We start from the raw sequence: 18,024 nt of genomic DNA on the forward strand, positions 1-18,024 counted from the left end.
GTAATTGTTGTAAATTGAACGGGCCGGATAGCACTCGACGCCGCTCGGACGTAGATCGATATCTCGGACTTTTCCTGCCGAGGCGAGCGTCGCGCTCTCGCCTTCGACTCGCCCGGATGACGCGACGTTTTCCTCGCATCGACGCATTTTAATCCGCAATTACAATTTTAATTGCCGGCGACCGAGGAGTCATCGACGGTGCCCGCGATTTTTCTGTCCAGCGGGAATGCCGCATTATCGCCGGATCATTCGGATTTTTTTTTAGATCGCGCGACGCATCGAGAACGGTTTACTTAAGCGTGAATCCACCCGGCTTCTTGTCGATCATCTTTTTGCGGAAACCGGTCGATATGGTTTTTGCGAGAGCTTGTTTAATGATCGATACGAGTTAATCCCTCGGGACAAGTTTTTGCCGTGTTCAGTTTAAGATGATTATTGGAGACAGTTTTAAGTAATACATATTCGCTTTAAGACAATTTTATGTAACGTTTAATTCGAGAGAGTTTTGTATAGTATTTAATTTGAAAGAATGTTATGTAGTGTTTAATTTCAGGCAATCTCATCCGGTGTTCGATTGACGTCGATTTTTTAAGGCAATTCTATTCGATGCGCAATCAAGTTAATTATTTCAATTAATTACAAGTAATTGTTTGGAAGGAGTTTATTTCAAGTTTGATATAAGTCAATTTCTTGAAATAATTTTAGGCAATGTTCACTGTGAGATAAGTTTACTTAATTATTAGCCACTTTACAAATTATTTTTTCTGTTATTATTTACTTCTTATTTATATTATATATTTTATTTTAGCGCCCGCGAAATAGCGGAGACGTTGTAATCACCCCCGGGCACCTCATGTAAGCCCAGGGGAACACGATTTGATTAATAAACGAATTAGATTGAAACGAACAATTTTATTTGATGCTTAATTTCTGTCGATTCTTTAAGTAGCTTTTATTTATTCATCAATGTTTAGACATTTTTGTCTAACGTTCAATTTAAATCCATTTTTCCAAACGTTTTTAATTCTTTATTTAACCAGAAAGAAAACCAGAAAAATTTTACCAGACGATTATAATTATTGTTTAATAAAATCTTTCAAGGTCAAATTTTATTTCAAACCAAATTTAAGTCAATTTCTCAAGACTGTTTTACGCAGTGTTCAATCCAAGACATGTTTATTTAACATTCGATTAAAATGAATTTTTCAAGACATTGCTCAATTTCATCGAAAGTAGTGGATTCGATTGGTTGAAAGGAGAATACGACGTCGGTTGTTTCGCGTTAGTTAATTAGCAAAAAGTTACGTTCGCAAATGGGTCTGAGAAGAATGTGGAAAATTCTGCTGGAAGAAAAGGCGAGAAAGACGCGGCAAAAGGATGAATTTTGAGTGCAAGACCTGTGTAGCAGCCGACCCGATGTACTCGCCTCGTGCAGCGGCCGGTCGCTCGTGCAACCGACAGGTACTTATTGATGGAGATAAGCCCGAAGGTTTCCGAATGGTGCGTTGTTGCCTCACCGCGTTGCGGCCCCGGCCCCGGCCGAGGTAAATAAGGAGTGGGCCCAGCATGAGGCCCCAGCGATCGTGCTCTGATCCGCCGCTAGGGGTTAGGTCGTCTCATAATCGTTCGCTGGCCGCTCGGTACCTCATCGTGTCGCGATTAGGCAACGGCAATTATCGATCGTTGTCGCTTGGCTCGATTAATCGGCCCCGATTCAGGAGCGATCGTGACCGTCTGCGGGCTGACCGCTGCCGTCATCGTTCCGCCGATCACCATTTCGCTGCCATAACTCCGGGATTTTCTTGCACTACCGCGAACCTATCGTGCCTATCGTGATTGCCGAACATTTTATAGCTTCCACGATTTTTTCCCAGTCTACACTATAAACAATACGATTGATTCTGACGAACTTTCTCTTCTTCAGGGTCATGATCTTCGTTTTAGTTTTCAGGCAAATTGGTAATTTTGCAATCAGTCATGTTATTCGATAATTCAGGAATTGGGGGGAGTTTTTTTAAGTCATTACGAACAATTCATTGATTCTAGCAAACTTTTCCTTTATCAGGATCATGATTACCGTTTCTTTTACAGGCAGATTGACATTTTTTCCATCGGGCGATGTTATTTCATATTTAGGGAATTAGGGATAGTTTTTTCAAGTTACTATAAACAATCCGATTCGTTCCAGCAATCTTCTCCTTTATCAAGATCATGATTACCGATTCTTTTACAGGCAAATTGGTAACTTTGTAATCGATGATATTATTTTACATTGAGAAATTAGGGGGAATTTTTTTAAGTCATCAATTTATTGTTTTCTGATTTACTTGCCAAATGTAACCTTTAAATTTTTCTGTTTCTATTTGGCTGCGGAATGTTTTATTGACCTGATTTTTATACGTCAAATTTGATTATTGTTACCGGCATTGTTAAGGATAAAATTGGACAATTCAGTAGGGCTCACAGGATGCCTTAAAAGTAATTGTTTTTATGTTATTTTTTTAAAGATATCACTTTAATTTTCGAAGTGGGACCGCATTAGGAATGCAGTAAGTATAATTATGGTCATACGAATACACTCTTCCGCAAAATTTTGTTCAACTCTTTTGCGAATCAATTATTCAAATTAGCCCCTCTGCGAATCAACCTCCCTTTCAAATTAATTCGTTCATTAACAGAGCCAACTTTCATGTTAATTCCTCGAAAATCAACAATTTAGTAATTGATGTCTTTGCAAAGTTTTAAAATGACTTCATAAATTAACGCTTTTGCGAATGAACCTTCACATAGATGAATTCCTTTGCTCATTATTTATTATAATAACTAACATATATATAACTAACGTTTAGCAAATTAATCTTTTTCCAAATTAATACCTATTTCGAATGAATTCTTTCGAAAATTAACTCGAATTAACTTACTCGTATATTCCTTCAGAATCACAGCAAAATACATTTACAGTGATTATGCGTTTAACCCTCTCGTATCCTGAATATTCTAATTTAATTTTATCGAGTATATTACGACAGAAAGTAATTTGATAATGTAATTTCATTATACCTAGATACGAATTAATTTATTTTACCAAATCATGTTCCCCGGGCTTACATCAGATGCCCGCGGGTATTTACAAAATCATCGCATACAGCGAGCGCTAATAAATAAATAAATATTATAAGTATATAAAAATGAAAATAGAACATTAAAATGAACATATTGACAGTAGAAAATATAATTTCATTATTACCTAGTGAAATGAAAGAATCGACTTCACGAGTGAACGAGACAAAGGATAACAGTAATATTAATGATAATAATAATAATTATTATAATATTAATAATACCAATAATAATAATAATAATAATAATAATAATAACAATGCGAAGCATATTGATCGAAGCGCAAGTCCACCGCGTGTGGTCTCATTGTCAGTTTATTGTCAGTCTCATTGTCCTGATCGCGACAATTTGTCCGGCCGAAGGATTACGGTTGCATAAGAAGGATTACGAGACAATGTTCCATGCAAATGACGACGGAATTTTTAGCGATGCTGAGGCTGTTTTTCCGACGTCTCGCCGTGGTCGCGCCGCGTCGATGGTAGTGAGTAAGCTTTGATAGAATGTTAGCAACGCCGAGATCGTATCGGTCCAGCCATATATTTCGATTGTTTGATAGCGCTGTCACGCATGAACGTGGTAAACAATATTCTGGGGCGACTGTTGATCCCTTGCTTTCGCTTTCGCGTTGTCGAGGCGATTCTTTCTATTTTGAATAGAAATTCGCTGAAGTGTTCGTGATAAATTATAGGGATGATAATTCCGGTCTCCCATTCGCGTGTCGCAATCGAATGCCGGAGAATGACAGCAGAGAAAATTAATATCGAACGATACCTTCACGGAAACTGTGCTTGCAACAGAGTTGAGTTTGAAGTTTTATTCGGTTGACGGTGAAGTGATAAGAATCGAAGAAACAAATTTATCGAAATGACAATCTAACAGAATAGAGATTCATTTGAAGGGCAAGTTTATTGTTATTCGAAAAAGAATTTGTTCGTAATGGAATTAATTAAAAAATAACCGATTTGAATGAATATTATAGTATTATATACAGTGTATTTTCATAATTTATTGATCAGTTAATTACTTTATGACAAAAAGTGGGCGATTTAATATGACTGATCGGTGGAAAAACGTGCGCTTGAAAGATGAAATTAATTCTCTTAAAATTTGCAATGCGCGCAAACAAATTTCAACACAGAAAAATTGTTTACAGCAAACGATACCTATTCTATTCTTACAAAACAATAGACGCAATACAATCAGTAGCTTTCGAGATAAAAACTATGGTAGTAAAGTATAGTATCGTTCATTTTAATTTTTGTTAAACTATCCAAAAATTGGAAAGTTCTTACGTGATAAACAGATTTAAATCTCCACAAATTGTAACATAAAAATATTGAAAATAATCCGTTGCGAAGAATACGTCAGTAGGAATTTCATTGTTACTTTGTTCTCTGCTACGTTATTCGTCGACACTTGATTTTGTTGTGGCTTTGCAACTTGTTGCCTTATTTCTTTGCTACTTCGTTTTCTTGTTACTTGTTCTGTATCAGTTCCTTCGTTACTTTGTTCAAGATAGCTTCATTTTCTTGCTACTTTGTTCAAGATAGCTTCATTTTCTTGGTTACTTTGTTCAATATAGCTTAATATCCTTTCTACTTTGTTCAATATCATTTAGATTCCTTGATGCTTTGGTCAGCATTGCCCAATTTGATTGCTACTTTGGTCAAGACTGACCAACTTCATTGCTACTTTGTTCAAGATTGCTTAGTTTCGTCGCCAACTGATTCAAGATTTTCCGACTTCTTTGCCACTTTGTTATTTTGCTTCGTTGTGGCTTTGCACCTTGTTACCTTATTTCTGTGCTACTTTGTTATTTTGCTTCGTTGTGACTTTGCACCTTGTTACCTTATTTCTGTGCTACTTTGTTTTCCTGTTACTTGTCCCGTATCAGTTCTTTCGCTACTTTGTTCAAGAAAGCCTATTTTCCTTGCTACTTAGATCAAGATAAACTAATTTCCTTGCTAGTTTGGTCAAGATAAACTAATTTCCTTGCTACTTTGGTCAAGATTGCCCAGCTTTTTTACTTCTTTATTCGAGATCGTTCAGCTTCATTGCTATCTTGTTCAAGATTTCCCATCATGCTTTGCTACGTTGTTTGTCGATACCTGATTCTTACTACTTTTATTTGGAACACGTTGCCCCTTAGTTACTTTGTTTCGCTGTGGCTGTATCTTGTTACCTTATTTCTGTGCTACTTTGTTTTCTTGTTACTTGTCCCGTACTAGTTCCTTTGTTACTTAAATTCGAAGACACAGTGGCCCTAATATAATATACACGGCTGGAACATCATGATTTCTTCAAATCCCTTTCACAGACAGAAAATGTTGATAAGCAATAAATTGCTTCAGAGTTTATGTAGTTGAGATGTATCTTGAATCGCATAAATTCTGTTTATGAAGTGTTCTAAAGCTATGCAAAATAAATCGAGCATTGTTATTAATTTTATAACGAATCTGGTTGTTAATTTTGAAAGTGGCTTAACTCCATTCTTCGTAAGAAAACGCATATTATTCACTTAATAATTGCCATTATTCTAATAGAAATTATAAATTTAACTCCTTTGGATACACTTAACCAGCGTGACCCATTAGTATCGTATTTTTTCAATTGCACTGAAACACAAACCCTTAAACATTTCATTTCAAGTATAAATGGACTTAAGCCACATTCGAAATAAACGGTTCGTATGTAAATTAACAATGAAAAAAACAACGCGCAGCTAGTGTAGCGAATGAATAGTCATTTTGATAGTAATTCAATTCAACACTAATTCAAATTCTCCATATTTTATTCACCGAATCTTTACTTCAGTGATCAAAGTTAGGTTAGTTTGCGTGAACTTTGAACGCGCATAACTTTCGAACCAATGGTTCGCGCATCTCGGAACTTGAATATTTCGAGTCTAATCAAGAAAATCTATGTTATTATACATAAAACAGCGAAAAATGTTTGGTCCCCCTAAAGTAAAGTTAAAAACCAAAGGAACGACGCAGCAGGAATTTTCTCAACAACAGGAAACACCTGTGTCTCTCCGACGCGGCCGATACAACTATAGAATCAATCCTAATTTCGCGAGCGTTACACCACGCGATGTTTTATCTGAAACGAAATCTGTAGCGGCACGAATGCAAACGACTTCCACACGAAACCGCCTCTATAAAGGATTTCGAAGCGAATTCCGTAGAAATTCCTCCGCTTCTTAGAGCACGCGGGCTCGTTCGTCGCGGGCCACCGCGACTGCAGAACAGTTCCGGGCTCCGCCCGGTTGCCGCGCAACCTGCGATTATTGATGGAATCTCGGTGAACGGCGATTCCTGGGACGCGCGCACCGCGTTCTCCTCCGTTCTCCTCGTCGTCGCGTCGCCTCTACCCACGCTGCCCCACGTACCGGCTTAATGAACGACGTCGAAACGTTTCGACACGTTCAAATTGCCCGATGATCCCCCACATTCCGTCCAACCTCTTAACTGCACGCCTGCACCACCTCCGCCGACCAGGCATCCTCCTGCCCGGCGTCTACGGTCACGATTCCACTGCTGGATGCCGGAAGGGCGTTTGTGACAATCGTCGGTTTCGAGAACTGTATCTGCGAATTACGAGCGAATCGCTGGTAGTTGTAGAATACGGTGATTGTCAGCCGGAGGAACAACGATGTATTGCGATCAAAATTGCTATCGTCTTCGTTTGTTGATGTTGCAGATGGACATCAGTTTTTTTTTACACAATTTTAAGAATTATTATCATTATAATTGAGTTATAATTATTTAAGAATTTTGAGTTAGAATTCATGGAGTTATAATTGTCATTGCGTTTTTTACTTTAAAAAGTAATTGCAATTGTAACCCCTCAATTAGAAGAACCTTGTCGAAAATTCAATTGTAATTCTAATATCCATTTTAAAATCAATTAGATATTTACGAATGAAATGTATACTTTATTTTATAGTTTTACTATTTAGGCGGTATATAGAGTTATAATTTCTATATAAGATCAATTGCAATTATAATTTCTATATAAAGCCAATTACAATGAACATTTCTATTTTAAGATGAAATACAATTAAAATGTATATTTTGACGTCAATTATAATGGAAATTTTTGTTTTACGATCAGTTATGATTGAACTTTCTACCTAAAGAACAATTAGAATCAACATTTCAATTTATATTCTACTATAATTAAAATTTCTATCAATGACCAATTATAATTCATCAATTACAATTATATTTTTATTAAAAATCAGTTATAGTTATGATTTGTATCGAATCCTATTTAAAACACGATTATAATCAATTTTTTATAGGATTTACGATTATAATTGATTTTTAACAGATTGTATCAGATTTGCAGTATAAATTTCCGTTATAATTAACTTTGCATAGAAATTACAAACGTAATTGATTTATCATAGAAATTTTCATTAAAGTAGAATTAAAATACTACAATTACAATTGATCTTTAATAAAAATTTTAATCGTATTACTTTCAATAGAAATGAATATATGCATATAGGGTGTCCATGAAAAGTATGTACAAACGGGCACCAGACGATACCTAATAAAAAAAGACATGAAAAATCTATAAAATAACTTTTCCTTTGTTTAAAACATAGTTCACGGGAAAATCAAGTTTGCAAATTCGCTTTGTACATACGTCGAAGTTATCCCATATATATTTTTTGCTTCTTTCCATAAGGAATTGTCCGGTGTCTACTTATGTATATATTTTCCAAGAACACGCTGTATATATACGTATTAATTTCGATTGTTGAGGGTGAAATTGTTTGACAATAGCACAGGATACGGTTGGAAAAAGAAGTCGATTTTGGGCCAGGAAATTTGATTTGCAGAGCAGTTTGCGGCGTCGGACGGGTCCGTTGCGGATCCAGCAAAGTTGCAATCCGTCATGCGAGCAGCGACAGGGTAATAATTATGGGCGAGCTACCGGCCGATGGAGAAATGAAGGAGCGAGGCGAAAGACGGCTTGTACGACTAAATTGATAGAAGTCTATTACCTACATATAGTTACGCACAGAACTGTTTACTTGGAAACGCTAGTCAACCGTTGCGTTCAGCCGCGTTAATAATATGATATGCGGTTGCACCCGGTTGCGATTCTAGGGTAACGTAACTGGGAAATGGAAGAACCATTAAATATGCGAAATTGTCAAAACGAAGAACAACTGTGTCTGGCAATTGCAATTGCTTTGGCAGCAGATCCTCGTGTATTTACGGCGATCGCGCATTTCTAAAATAGGAGTTTGGTGTATTGACAGAAATTTGACATTGTCAAGTACATTGAATTTTATTAAATAACGTTTGGTGTGTGGAATATGGTATATTCATGTACTGCGGACTTTTGTGCAAAATTAAAACTTTCTAATTCAATTGTAAGAGAAAAATTTAAGGAAAATGTATTACCTCTGAGTTAGTAATGTAATTAGTTAATAATGTTAATGAATTCAAGAGGATAATGACAACATTTTTCAATTTTTCTGACTCGTTTACATTTTTGGATTTTTTGTAATCATTTTATTATAAATGTTTAAAAGATTAATTTAACCCTTTGCGATCGTTTGTCTGCTTCCAGCCACCAAAGATATTTATTTGTTCTTTATTTCCTTTCTTTTTATAGAGAATTAAAACGTATTATTGTGTTATATATATCTAAATTTTAAAATGCAATTAATCAATTTTGTTTCTCCTTTTCAATCTTGAATATTATTTATTACTGTACATATAGTGAAAAATAATTTCGACTTCACGACACTTATGTACAAACTTAATACAATCGCAAAGAGTTATAATATATATTTATAATACATATTATAATATCTCATATCATATTATTACATTATAAATATACATTATATATATTTATGTATATATTTTATTACTTGATATTTTGGTAGTCCAGTGTTTTACGGATTTTAATTGTTCAATTCCTCGATTATTAAAATATTCAATAATTAAATAATGTACCAGTTGATATGATCTTATTCTTCAATCCGATTCTTCAATTACCCTTAATTAATAAATTATATTCAATAATCAAGTAAATTTTGTCACTACCTCAGTTCTATGCATCAATTGTTCTTAATTGTTGCACAATTTATTATTTCGGTAGTTGGAGAACCATTTAAACATTTAAATATTAGGTCTACAGGAAAGTTATGTTCGATGATGTTATTTGAAGGTCACGTTCTTGATACACTCTTCAAAAATGATATTTATAAATTGTAATCACGCTGGCAAGATGGGCACAAGTAAAGACAGAAACGAAACAGTACAGTAAATTCTACAAATATTTTTCAGTTCACAATTGCAACATTGTTATCCGACCGTTTCAAATGCACAGCTGTCGAACATAGTAGATAGTTGTAGTACAGAGTGCAGCAGCATGCGACGCGCGATCCATTGAAAAACGTTTTAGTAACTGGAAAATTCGACGGTCAAGTGAATCGTCCTAGGATTCGTTTAACGAAGGGTGTTTTGTCCGTTTCCCCCGTAGCTTTGCGACCCTCGCCTCTTTCAGGATTGGATAGGCAACCCCATGCCCAACCCCCGTTACCATTTACGATGGCCGAGGGTGTTCTTCGTTCTCCCTCCCTTCGACGAATCCAAAATGGGAACTGGTTTTCAAGCGATTATGAACGCGAAATGTAAGAGACGGCAAAGGACAATGGAGACAATGAAAGATCGTAGGACAATGGTTTCTTTGGAAATGATTTCGTTGACAGTTGCTCTAAACGAGAATACGTATGCGCGCGCGTGCGCGTGTATAGAAATACGAAGCAGCAGTAGCCATTAAAGATATTCTATTTTAAGCTATTTTCGTTTTGTTTTCTTTTAAAACTACCGTTGTTGAGATTACTAATGTTGCACAATGCAGTTTTTATTGCATTATTTCTTATTACAAGCAGCTTTATAAGACACTGAATTTAGTGAAATACTATTCAAGGAAAAATTATTTTATGAATGAATCAGAAATTATTTCAGGAATAACTCTGTGCTTAAGTAAATAATCGTTACTAACGTATTCAATGTTAATAATCTACAGCATTAATATTCTTTCATATCTTCTAAATTAATAAGTTATAATACTAATGTTATAAGTATGAATGATCTTGAATATCAATATTTTCTAGTACGTTTAACATCAATGATCTATAATATCAATATTATATACTAAATTAATAGTTTCTAATGAATCTAATGGATTTCTTTATTAAATTCAGTATCAATGGTCACAAATGATAATAATTTACAGTATCCGTATTCTTTAGTATAAGCAATGTTAATAACTTACAATGTTACTATTCTTTCATGAATTTAATACTAATAATCTGCAATAGCAGTATCCACTAATGTATTGAAAATCAATAATTCTACCATAATTACTTAATAATCATGTTACATAATTATATCATAATAATAATATCAGTTATTTATAATGTCAGTATTTGAAAATTTGATGAATATTTTCTATTATATTCAGTATTAATATTCACTAATGTAATTAATATATAATGAATCAATAATCTACGCATACGAATATTTTCTAATTTATTTAATGTCAATAATATACCATATCAATATTTATAATATCTATTAAATATTTATATTTTCTAATGTAGACAATATTAATTTTCATTAATATACTAAATAATAATGATCTACAATGTCAGTATTTTTTAATGTGGATGAAATTAATATTCACTAATGTATTAAATATTACTATTACACTAATATTAGTAAATATCAGTTTTAATATGAACAATAATATCTACAATTTAAATATTCCCTAATGAATTCAATACAAATAATTTTACACATTGATATTTTCTAAAGTTTACTAATTCAATATTTTGACATGTCAATATCTTCGAATGAATACGATATTAATATTCTTTAACGTATTTAACACTTATTATTTAATTTATTCAATATCAATAATATCGAAACTGTCCAAAAATCTTTACATTCTCACCTATCAAGATTACTTTCAATGTTCTCTGGTCTCGTCTCATCTCATTTATCGTTTCGTCCGAAACATCCAGAGAAAAAAAAAGAGAAAGAGAGAGAGAGAGAGAGAGAGAGAGAGAGAGAGAGAGAGAGAGAGAGAAAGAGAAATAACCTGGCACAGAGTTATAAACACAGCTGTTGATGGTTCTGTATTTACATTTTCGAATACTATCATCGAATGATTCAGTCGAACGTTGTCCTGTGCTAGAATTGCTTTGTCTGAAATTATCTCCGATTTCGCAAAATCTGTGTAATATTTCGTGATCAATGATCCGCGTTCTAATTGTTCACTTATTTGATTCAGATTGCATCCTATAATTACAGTGCAAAAATAATTAAATAGATTAAAATGTGAATCGGAACGGTCGTTAAATGAAAATTAATACTGCGAAAATGAATGAAAATAAAGACAGTAGTTTTACAGGAAATAATGCTTTATAATATTTAATAAGTTATTTATTTACACAGAATATTTTAAGTACAATTTTGGACAAATATGCCGTGTAGATTAACAGTATTAAACTATAGATTTTACTGAACGCTATATTAAAATGAGCACTAAGCAAATTAATAAAGATTAAAGACAGTAGTTTTACGGAAAATAATAAGTTACAATATTCAATAAGTTATTTATCTATTTGTAATTGTTAAATCAAAATTTCGGACAGTCGCGTACGTGCATTAACGGGGTAATTAATGATAGAAAGCAAAAGAATGCGGAGAATTCAGTTGCCGACACAAAATCAAGAGATCGAAGTAATGGCAGAAGATGTTGACAGTACTCCGACAAACCCAGGAAATTGCAGATTTGCGAGAGTACGCTTGCTGGACAAAATTTTGAGATCGGTGAGTATTTATGTTGCATTCATTATGCATTTACAGGTTCTGTTTACGCGGGTAACTTGGTACGTTTATGTATTGTAAACAGTAATGAGCTGCATAAATTGGCATAACAATAATTATGCGATTGAATTTTTAAAAATTAGGCTGATCACTGTATCTTTTTTACTCGTCGACTAAGGCAAGTTTTATTAATATAAGATCATGTGATCTCGGAAATTGTCCAACTTTTATTTGGAATATTTTTTGGTATTGTCGACGGTTTGCAAGATATTTGACAGAATCGATTTGCCAAGGTTACGACGGTAATATTGAAAAGCGTTTTAACGTCTATAATATTTACTTAGTTTAACTTTTACCCTATAATATTGCATTAGACTCGTTATGAAGTTTTTCAACATGTTCTATTAATTACGTACGTTATTCACAGCTTCCAAGACGAAATTAACAATTTGTCCTCGAAGCCATTTCAACTGCAAATCTAAAATCATTTCTCTCGCTTCTAGTATTTCCATTTTGTATAACAAAATTCATTTTATACATATGAAATTGAGTCTAGCGACTCATATAACAGTTACACCATCGACAATTTTTTTACATCTAAGGAGTCTCCACTCGAGTACAAGGGGTTAAATTCTACTCGCTCACCATTGATATTTGCTATATAGCGAATATAATTTTCTGTCGCAGAAATTTATTCCTAAAATGCCAAATAAAGTAGCCGTGATCGTAGTGCAAATTAATAATTAATATATTAATGTAGGATGAATCGGTTTGTAAACAACAAAAAGGCAATGGTTTCTATTAAAATACAATTAGGAAACTTTATTCAAGCCGACTGCTCTCGTCAAATACCCAAATCCCACTGACGATCATTTCAAGCGGAGTTTCACGTCCGCTGTTTCAAGTGCTCTCAGTGCGTTTTAATGTTTCCATCGAAAGGAGGCGTTGCCCTTGCTCATATGCACACATACGCTTGCGAACTGCTCACAAGTACACCGTCGACAAAGTGTAATCGATTGAACATTGCAATGGGTGCATGAAACATGTGCGAGCGAGAGCCTTGATCTTCATTCTACTTTACAATATTTTCAACTTCATTTATGGAGAATGCATTATTCACGACCTAATTGTGTCACCCTATATAAATAATAGAAATAATAAAAGTAATGGAGATAATAAAAATGATAGAATTAGATCAATTAACCTCTTAGGCACTACGCGCCACTATAGTGGCTTTCGCGAATGTATCGTGCTTTACTCAATTGTTTCATTAATTATTAAAGTAAACGATTAAAGTGAAAGCGTGTATGAACAATATACTGAGAAAAGAATATATGTAATTAATACTACGCATAATTATACGGAAAAATATATATATATTAAGAGAAATGGTAATTTAGTTATGAAAAACTTTATTTGCGCAAAATCCAGCCGTGCCTAAGAGGTTAACTAAGACAAGTATCTATTCGAAACAATTCGAATAACGCCTGACACATTTCATGTCTCGTATTCGAACATTCCGAATTCCGTGGTTTTGTCAGGACTCCCATCACGAGTCGAAACGAAAGCAAACAAAAGGTACGGTAGATTTCGAAAAATTAGAAAAACGAGCCTGAAAATTCCCGGGTACGTAACAAGAACTATGTAGCGCGCCCACGCGACGGCCGCGACGACAACAATCTCCTCGGCTCTGTCTCGCAAGCATCGTCGTCACGCGACGATCCCGGAGGTTCCACGTGAAAACGGCTCCTTTTGTTCTTTTCCCTAGCCACGGCCTAGGCTAACCACGTGCGATCCCGCTCGAATCTCGATGCCGGTGCCGGATCGTTTGTGCGTGCCGGCTCGGGCTCGCACGCGAGCTCCGGCCCGGGTTCACGCACGATTAAACGCGGATCGGATCTCGATCGCGCGGGGGAACCCCGGCCAGCGAATTCTGAGCCGCGCGCTCGCCCGTTTGATTCCCCGACGATTTATTCCCTCGTTAACCCTTTTGAGGAGCGAGGAAAGTCCGGTCGCCGGGAATTAGGCCTTAGACACGCGAGCTTCGATGACAGTTTGTCTTGTGCAGCCGTGGAACGAGGCGATACCGTTTCACTGGAACCGGCGAGATTGTTAATTAACGGTTCGAAAATGTGCGATAGGCTGAAGGTATCTATTACTGTTGCAACGACCTCTAGTCGCACTCGTTTTTATTATTTCTTTGAATTTATTATCTTTGTGAAGAATGTTAGCGTGGTAAGGAAAAAAGAGGGAGGGTATAAAAATTGTAGGTATAATTATATATGATTATATAATTATATATAACTAATATAATTAATATAATTATATATAACTAATATAATTAATATAATTATATATAACTAATATAATTAATATAATTACATATAACTAATGTAATAATTATAATTATATATAACTAATATAATTTTGAAGTAAGCACAAATGAGGGAGGGTATAAAAGTTATAGGTATAATTAAGAACGAAGATTACTATGTAGTTGATGAGCAAGTTGTTTTATAAGTTGTTAATTTCGAATGGGTTGAATTTTGTGAATATTTAAGAATTTATGTTGATTTCGTTAAATTTTGCGAACATGTAAGAGTATATGTTGATTTTGTTAAACTTTGCATTATTTAAGAATTTGTATCGCCTTTATTCGGACTCGTAAGAATATGTATTTGGGTAAAAGAGGATAATAGCATGATTTTGTTCATCTCAATGATTTATTAATTTGTAGCTGAAAAATATTTATATCGGTTTATTAATTCACATAATTTAGTGGCTTAAAAATTTGTATGAAATTGTAACTGTAGTTCAACAATTCATTAATTTCGTAATTTATATTTCTCAAGATTGAAGTCAGAGATAACAAACTACTAATCTATTAATTTGGATTCATGGAGTCTGTGTTTTATATTTATTCGTTTTGTGATTAATTTATTAATACATTACTTCGAATAAATCAATAATGAACTCCTACTTTCTCTAAAAATATGTTTATTAACAAATCCAGTTTACATATCTCAATTCATGAACTTATATTTATAAACTTACAAATTTATATTTATCAACTTACAAATTAATATTGTTTATCAATTTACAAATTAATATTTATTGATTCACTAATTATTATTCAACAAATCATAGCTGATAATTCTAATCTTGTAGTAAATCGATAGTTGTCATTGTCGCAAAATAATGAATATTCGAAAATCGAGATAAAAAAATGTTGCTGTTTTTTGTAAGGTTGAATATTCCGAACACCGGCGTAGTATCGATGGAATTAGGGTTGATAAAGTCGACTGCGTTCGAAATTAACAACTTCGACTAGAAGAACAAGTCGCTATTTCCTCCAGTTCGCCTCTCGTGTCCTTTTTAATTAGCCCCGCGTATCGTTCGCTTTATTAATTATACACTTCGCGCGTTATTACACGTGTTTCTGAACAAGGGGAACAGGCCAGGTAAATACGTTTAACCGATCAATCAGCCGTTAACCATAGAGATAGGCCGTGAGAACGTTTCTTCTTACGACGAGATCGACTGTCGACGAGATGAGTCCTTCCTATGACACGCGGCTTTTTCGAAAGATTGTTCTTTTTCTGTTCGTGTCCAGTCCAACGGGAAAGACTCGCGACAGTAAATAAATTAGGTCTCGAGTTAATTACGGCACGCTCGGGACTTGTGTGGGCCGAAAATTGGGGATGCGAGATGGTCAAATGAAATGAATTAAATATTCAGATATTTTTTTGCTTCAGAACTTTCCGGTATGTATTTCTGTATATTTCTATATTTCTATACTTCTATACTTCTATACTTCTATACTTCTATACTTCTATACTTCTATATTTCTATATTTCTATATTTCTATATTACTACATTTCAATATTTCTGCATTCCTGCATTTTTATATTTTCATTTTCGAACATATTCACCTTACTATTATATTTCGATATATCCGTTGTTATATGACTGCCTTAAACTTTGTTCCGAATTGACAATTTCCGCTGATATAAAACTAACAACTCATTATACAAATAGCTGTCGTCTCTCTATTAGTCTTAATATTTCTCGAATACTATTTCTTAGTCGTCCTAACTTGATTATAATATTTCGTTCAGTAGCATGAATTTCTCCTGCCTTGATTCCTTGCGAATTATCATTTCCAAACTGCCATCATCTCCGAATTGCCTTGTCCTTGCAACTTATAAATAATGAGTACGTTGCGGATTTTATGCATTTATGATCAAAGTGAATACAGCATATATAAAACTAAAGAAAGAAATTGGATGAATGTTAGGTTATGTTTAGCTGGCCTGTCGACGGTAAAAAAACGTTCCCAAGCGAACGCCTCCGTCGACGCAGCGTGGACCCACCTTTCGAGTACTGCCCCGCATCCGAGTACATCCCACTCCGTACGCAAGCATAGCGAGGGGCTTCAGAAAGGGAGGCGGTGTAATAAGGGCCAGCGAAGGTGGAGTACCACAAGCGAGGGACAATCGGAGGACAGTAGACGTGGAGAACGTTTTTTTACCGTCGACAGGCCAGCTAAATCGACCGTACGCTAATAGGAGTCAGACAATGGTCCGAGCCGCGCTAAATAAATAGCTGTTGAAATAATAGTAATGTAATGTAATAAAACGGAATAATAGAATGAAAAACATAATTTAAAAATATTTCTAGTGAAACGAGATTCTGACTTGAAATATTCAAATATGCAACAGTTCTGCATACCTTATATCGTACGAAGACTTTCTTCGCCCAATCCATTTGTCCGCGATTGTACTCTTCGCGGCGACCGTGTTTTTCATTTCCTCGTCGCATTTCCATTACACCGTTGGCGGTGATTTTTGCCGGAATAAAATCACCGTGAAAACGATTTCAATTTCGCGGTGAAAAAGTCGCTTCCCGAGGCGAGCGCGGCGCGACGGCGTCCGCTTCCCCGGCATGGAGATGGATTCGCGGGAACCGGGATCCGTGTCCGCTTCTTTGCCGTGGCCGCCAAAAAAGGGCCGGGGCGTGTACGAAATAGAAACGCGATAATTAACCGGTTACCGTCGATGGGACGTTATTAGGCGGCCCCCGTTCGCCTCGTAAACTTTTGCGGCTCGCAATTATTCCTAAAACGGAGCGCGCCGGGGATGGTTTACGCGTTCGTGGAAGCCGAGCGAACAGGGCGCGACTCGCGTGATCAAAATGATTAAACGGGTGAGAGATCCTCGATTAAGGATCCGTGGCCCTTTTTACCATCGGCCCGATTGTCTTAACGGGTTCATTTATGCCGTTACGGTTAATTAACGGCGAACGGCCCGCACGGAATTAACGACGTGGCGTGGACCTCGCCCCGCGTTCATGGTAAACGGCTTACATCCCTCTCGACGCAATTGTGGCCGGAACACGGTAAAAACCCCCATTAAACCGGGCGATATTTTCAAACATTCGGCGAATGAATTATTCAGTTTTCTCTTGGTTTCCTGGTCGTTAAAGTTCTCATTCTAAAGGCGCGAGGACAGGACACTTCCTTTTGCTTTTCCGTGCACAATTGCCGACGTAGCCTAGGAATCTTTGTGTACCGTTCGCATTCGAGTAATATTTGATATTTTAACAAATATACGTGACATTAATTAAAAAGTACATATTATAGTGGAGCATATAACGTATCTTTCATATTGCAATATTGTTTTATGCAGTGCACAGGAGGAATAAAAGAAGATAAAAATAGTGAGGAAGTAATAGAAGGCAGAAACAATTTTTTAATTGAACGATAAAAAGAAGATAATAGAAAGATGAGGAGAGATTAAAAGAACATAAGATTATGAGAGAATAATAAAAGGTGGAAGCAATTTTTTAATCGAAAGATAAAAAGGTAAAATAGAAAATTAAAAAACGTATTCCATAGTCGTGGTGAATTATTTTTCTATTTATTTGTATACAAAATGGCTGGAGTTCGGTTGAATAATTATAATGAAAACGTAAACCGAGGAAGATATTTGTAATTAATCATGACATGAATAATTTAGCATTATTTAATTTTACC

General features: G+C 35.2%; 1 protein-coding gene across 2 annotated transcripts in view; it reads left to right on the forward strand.

The window, feature by feature from the left end:
* The first annotated feature begins 11,843 nt into the window (after positions 1-11,843).
* The window catches only part of LOC144472644 (protein cortex), a 51,235-nt gene continuing 45,054 nt past the window's right edge, over positions 11,844-18,024 (forward strand). The window contains exon 1 of one of the 2 annotated variants that reach the window (XM_078185929.1): positions 11,844-11,993. In XM_078185929.1, the coding sequence (XP_078042055.1) occupies positions 11,844-11,993 (150 nt within the window). The remainder of the gene's footprint in view (positions 11,994-18,024) is intronic. The other variant, XM_078185930.1, reaches the window with a different exon arrangement.

This window comes from Augochlora pura, chromosome 7 (assembly GCF_028453695.1).
Source record: "Augochlora pura isolate Apur16 chromosome 7, APUR_v2.2.1, whole genome shotgun sequence".
Classification (NCBI taxonomy): Eukaryota; Metazoa; Arthropoda; class Insecta; order Hymenoptera; family Halictidae; genus Augochlora; species Augochlora pura.